General features: G+C 32.2%; 1 protein-coding gene across 9 annotated transcripts in view; it reads left to right on the forward strand.

Moving 5' to 3' along the window:
- Nucleotides 1-5474, forward strand: part of ZNF644 (zinc finger protein 644) — a 100003-nt gene extending 94529 nt beyond the window's left edge. For all 9 annotated transcript variants that reach the window (XM_036444284.1, XM_036444280.2, XM_036444278.2 and 6 more), the window contains 2 exons: nt 3033-3135; nt 3794-5474. In XM_036444284.1, coding sequence (XP_036300177.1) covers nt 3033-3135; nt 3794-3986 — 296 coding nt within the window. In that variant the 3' untranslated portion in view covers nt 3987-5474. The remainder of the gene's footprint in view (nt 1-3032; nt 3136-3793) is intronic.
- Nucleotides 5475-6000: the final 526 nt, after the last annotated feature.

Genomic DNA, 6000 nt, shown 5'->3' on the forward strand with positions numbered 1-6000 from the left:
TTAAGACACTGAAATACCCTACCTAATAAAAAAGTAATATGCAAATTAACCATCACTCCAACACAAGATGGCTGCCCCCATGTGGACACAAGATGGCCAGCAGGGAAAGGCAGTTGGGAGGTACCAGGCCTTCAAGGGAGGGCAGTTGGGGGCAATCAAGCCTGCAGGAGAAGCAGCTGGGAGCCGAAAAGTCCTGGATTGTGAGAGGGAAGTCCTACTGCCAGTGGATTGGGCCTAAGCAGGCAGTTGGACATCCCTCAAGGGATCCCAGATTGGAGAGGGTGCAGACTGGGCTAGGGTGACACATAGCCCCTGTACGAATTTCGTGCACCAGGCCTCTAGTTTATTTTCAAGAATTTCCAATGTATGTGATTCTCTAAACTTACTTGGAACTCTGGATACTGGAAATAATTGTATACTGGCAGAGTTGTCGGACTTTCTGAAGTCACAATACCTTCAAATATTAAAACCTGTGGCATGCTCATTTAAGTTTTATAGCTGATCACTTATAAATCAGCCTAAAATTCAGGGGTTTTAGAGTTTACATAAAATCAAAAGTCAGGAAAATTATTTTTTTCTCTTTTAAAGTTAAGAAACATTTTTATACTTCAGAGTAAACCTATCCAGTTCCATTTAAAAGGTATCACAGCATCCGAATGTAACTTGAATGCTTAGTGTAACTTGATAAAACATTATTTTGCATACTTTCTCATCACCCTCTGCCCTTCTTTTTCAATTTGTTTTACATACCTAACATTAGCATTCTGTGAACGATTTTTTAAAGGATTGCTATAATGTATTCTATTTCTATCCTATAGTAATTTATTTACATTTTAAAGGGAATTTGAATACAGTGGTAATTTTGACAACCAGCAAGCTCATCAAAGTAAGATTCTATCTGTAATCTCATGATATGCCAAATATCTGCTCTATTTTATGTAACAGAGACAGGGATTGTGTGTGATTTACCTAACATAGGGAAAGAGTAACTGACACATAGCTTTTGAGTGTCCTAAAATCTTTACTTCTAATGTATCCATTGCTTTAAAATTCATTTAAATTGAAATTGCTCACCAATGCAACTAAGAAAAAGAAGGTACTGATTACAAAGTACATAAACCTCACTCTTCCTACTAGTTATGAGAAACCTCGCTTCTACACATAAGCTAGACTGATCAGTGAAGAATTTAAGTGTGACATTAGCAACATACTCACTTAAATGATGCAGAGGTGTTTTACATGAATGTTACCTATATATATTACTGCTGATGGAACAAATTTCCATTTATATGCTCTAAATGTAAGAGGTTAAGTTACTGGGTTTTCTTTTATTTTTTACTTCAAAAGTATTTGTTGAGTTCCTATTATGTGCCAGGGCTCTTGACTGAGACATGTAATGAGAATCTTACATGATTTTTCTATTCCAGGTTTTTGTTGAAGCTTTGCATTAGCCATTCTTTAATACTTACTTGACTTCCTGTATGTAGTTCTTTTCTTATGAGATTCTTCTTTGAGAATAAGCAGAGAGAGACTGTGGGCTCTAGATTTTACTGTTAAAGAGGCAGATGAGAGGAAGCAGAAACCAGTGGCTTGAATGAGATTTAGGCTTCTTGTGGTTTCTAATTTTCCTTTGCACTCGCCACCTGATTACTGTAAGGAATTGTGTATTTACTGGTTGTGTAATAGCATCTGTTCTTTTGAAATCTGGACTTTGAACAACTCATTTTATGGAATAATTGAAGAGCCAGTTCTTATTCTTTCTTACCTAGAATTTTTCCAGGGGATTTCACATGGCAGGTTAAGAGAAGAAAACAAACTCTTCTTTTATGTTTGTTTCCCTCCCCCTTGGGTCCCTATATACAACTTCCTTACCTTCTCTTCCTGCTAATTGACCAGCAGATCCTGTAGTACTCTTGTCCCTTTATCTGTAGTTGTATTCAAAGACCAATAAAATGTTATGTCCTATCCCTACCTCTAAAAATAATCCTTTTTTTTTTTATTAGATTTTATGGAATAGCTGATTGAAGGAAAAGCAAAAATTTTTCAAGAACAATTAGCACTAAAAGTTTGATTTAATTTAATATAAAAATCTTGTTTTTTCCTTTTAATTACATTTTTAAGTAGCTATGGAAGAAAACATAAAATGAAAGCATGTAAGGAATAGTTAGCATTAAACTTCTGGTCCATTTGCAAATTTTTATGAAATAACCTGGATTTCTATTTATTTTCCAGAAAATAAAACATGTATGCTAAACATGTTTTACAGATTGAGTTAAAAAATGACAAGCTTTATTTATTTATTTTACCCTTTCAATGTAGAGTCATCATACAATTTTGAGCACTATTTATTATAATAGAATTCAAAGTGAATTACTATAAAATTAATTTTCATTGAAACTTTTATTACATTGTTGATGTTCCCTTTCTTAAGTTTTTAAAGCTTGTAAGATCTTAATGAAGTAGTACAAACTTAAATGAATAAAACATTATAATTTTCCTGGAAATAAGGAAGATTTAACCAGATGTTAAAATGGATATATGATTATAAGAGAAATACCATTATTGTAAAATTTGACCAACTTAATAACTTCAAGTTATTACATTTTCTCAGTTTGATATAGTAAAGCATTATAGGAAAAATGCATGTAGATAATGTTACTGCTATTAGAGAAACAGCTGCAATTAGGGCATGCTTTAGGGCAGTGGTCGGCAAACTCATTAGTCAACAGAGCCAAATATCAACAGTACAACAATTGAAATTTCTTTTGAGAGCCAAATTTTTAAAACTTAAACTTCTTCTAACGCCACTTCTTTAAAATAGATTGCCCAGGCCGTGGTATTTTCTGGAAGGGCCAAAGAGCCATATGTGGCTCGCAAGCCGCAGTTTGCCGACCACGGCTTTAGGTAATACAAGGAATTGCAGACATTTCTAACTTGATTTAGATGGTCTGACCTCTCTAGAAATACAAGTATGTCTGTATGTGTATTTTGGAAATATATTAAAAATGTCTTTCTCTTCTTCCCTTTTTTAGGCTTAGATTGTAAGCAAAAGAAATCAAGGTCAAGATCTGGAAGCAAGAAGAAAATGCTAACTTTACCTCATGGTGCTGACGAGGTTTACATTCTCAGATGCAGGTACATGCTTATATTGCTTAATATGCTTAGTTCAGATTTTGGATTGAGATACATTAACTCTTATTCGGCGTTTTTAATTTGTGGCAGAGGTACATTCTCCAAATTAAATTATAAATGAACTTTTGAAGACAAGTTTAAAATCTTAACTTAGTTCATAAATGCTGTACTTCAGTAACTAATGGATCAACTTTTTTATATTAGCCAAGAAGCTCTGTGATATGGTGAATTATAATAGCAGCTTTTTTTATTGTTTTATTTATTTGTTTTAATTTGATTTGATTTAAAAAAAAATTACCTTTAGTTTCTGCATATTGGAACACATTTAGCTTCTGCTTATTGGGAACATATACTTCTAAGTATAGCTATACATTTATTCATACCTCCCTTCCATACTCATCATCATGCAGTTTAAGGAATTCTGAATTGCATAAGGATCTTTTAAAAAGAAGATACATTTTGGAAATATAGTTGTTTTAATTATAGGTGTTCAGACCTTTCATTAAGTCATTTTGACTTTATATGTACTTAGAAACGACTGTCAAGAACTCCCCAATATATGGTAAAGTTTACTTGTTATGTTTATTGATTTTTTTGGGAATTGGTTTTAAATAAAGGGAATTGGTCATGTTAAGACAGCTGTCATTAACTTCTTCTGTAGGTTTTGTGGCCTAGTCTTTCGTGGACCGTTGTCTGTTCAGGAAGACTGGATTAAGCACTTGCAACGACACATTGTGAACGCTAACCTTCCCCGGACTGGAGCTGGCATGGTGGAAGTCACGTCACTGTTTAAAAAGCCTGCTTCCATTACAGAAACTTCATTTTCTCTACTAATGGCAGAAGCAGCTTCATAGAACAATGGAACCTTTTAAATAGCAAATATAAATTAGGTGTAAATTTGAAATTCTTTGTTCTTTTTTTTTAAGCCACATTAAATTATCCATTTATAAATACTAAACAGGAAAAGGGGGAAAAGTGAATTATGGTGGCATCAGAACAAATAGAGTTCTTCAAACAGTAAGTAGTCTATATATTTTATATAGGACAGAATATGTGTTTTCAAGGTTTACTGGATTTTGTCAGTTAACTGTATTCATTCAGTAAAAGATCAGTACATGTAAGCAGTCGTTAAAAAACTGTTGCACATGGATACTTAAAGACAGACTTATTGGAAAGTTATGTTTTCTGCAGTGTTACCAGAATCAAGGTTCTGTTTATTCCCCACAAGACTTGCATTGAAAAATAAGATATTATATTTTGTTTGTATGTAGTGTTTTGTATAATACCTGGAACCGCTAACTAAATTTACTCAACTTAGGGCATTAAATATCATGTACTTCATAGATGGAGACTGTTCACTCATATAGGGCAGAGCACTATTCTATCTAAATGTGTAAGTGTTTTTTTAAAATCACACGGAATGGTTTTTTTTATACTAAAAAGTGGAGGGAGATTTGTTTAAACAAGTATTTCTAAAAGAAATATGTACATAGTTCCGGAAGTTATTTGTGGTAAGGAAGTATTCTTTACTCCGGTTGCATTTCTCAGACAGTAAAGCGGTGCATCCATGCTACCTCCTACTTTGTCAACAAAGATGCTATTTACCCTTTACATTTTTTGTATCATAATAGATTTTAAAATCTAATGTTCTTTATTGCAAGGCATCATTTTGTTAACAGATTTGTTTCTTTTTAATGGTTTACCTAAAATTTGACATGCTTACAGGACAGGTTTGCCTCTTTATTTAACATTGTAGAAATGTAATTAATAAATGATGCTCACTACACAATTTAGAATAGGTTTTCTCATTTATATTCTCTTCCAAAATTGATCAGTAGCAAAACTTAATATACCAATTGAAATATTTCTACATATGATGAGAATGTTTACAATTTAAATTTTAGAACTTGTTTTGGATGTGATTATATGTACGAAAATCGTGTAACACTATGCTTATGCTAAGAACCGACATAACGGAATTACTGAAATAAATGTGCTGTGAGGAATGGAAAATATGGTGCAGATGTCTTGGTCATGAGATTGTGATTCTTCCTTTCAACTTTTCCAAAAACAAATTGGTTCTTTTAATCTGAACTCAGATTCCTTTACAAATGACAGTTTTTTATATGCAAGCACCATTTCATTTTATTTCACGTAGTATGGCTAATACTATAGTTGAAACAAGGATATGCATTGATACTTTTCTTCGTATGTAAATAAAGTTTAAAACATTAAATAAGGAGTATTTTGGTAGAGTATATACATACCTCACTGCCAGTGAAATTGCTTTCCTATGGTATATCTCCTTACCAGAAAAATCTCTAAATAAAAAAAGACTTAAAGAAAATTATAATGTGTATAGTGTGGAGCATTTCTTATTTTTATCACTGGTGGGAATAGCCCACTTGAGGTTGTGTTTCATTTGATTTAAATTTTTCTACTTAGCAAATTACTTTATTCACATACCTTATATGTGAAATTAGGAAGTTGGACTAAATGGATCATTCAAGTGTCTCTTGATCCCTGGGGTATACTAGATAAGAGAAAAGTACTTGTAATTTATTTTCATTTTTAAAAATGCCTAATAGAAACTGTATTTTTTCTTATAAAGATGAAACTAAAACATCAAATTGCCTTTGACTAAATATACTAAATCGGTGTATACTAGTTGTCTCTTATTGAGCAAGTTTCATATATATATATATATATATATATATATATATATATATGAATATATTTATTTATTTATTTATTTAACTGAAAACATACTACATGGCAAGTAGAGTTCAAAAGTTTATATATATATATATATATATATAAAAAGGTTCCTGTTCTGGTTGGTTGCTTGGTGGTTAGAGCATCAGCCCT

The sequence above is a fragment of the Pipistrellus kuhlii genome, unplaced genomic scaffold, assembly GCF_014108245.1.
Source record: "Pipistrellus kuhlii isolate mPipKuh1 unplaced genomic scaffold, mPipKuh1.p scaffold_m20_p_2, whole genome shotgun sequence".
Taxonomy (NCBI): domain Eukaryota; kingdom Metazoa; phylum Chordata; class Mammalia; order Chiroptera; family Vespertilionidae; genus Pipistrellus; species Pipistrellus kuhlii.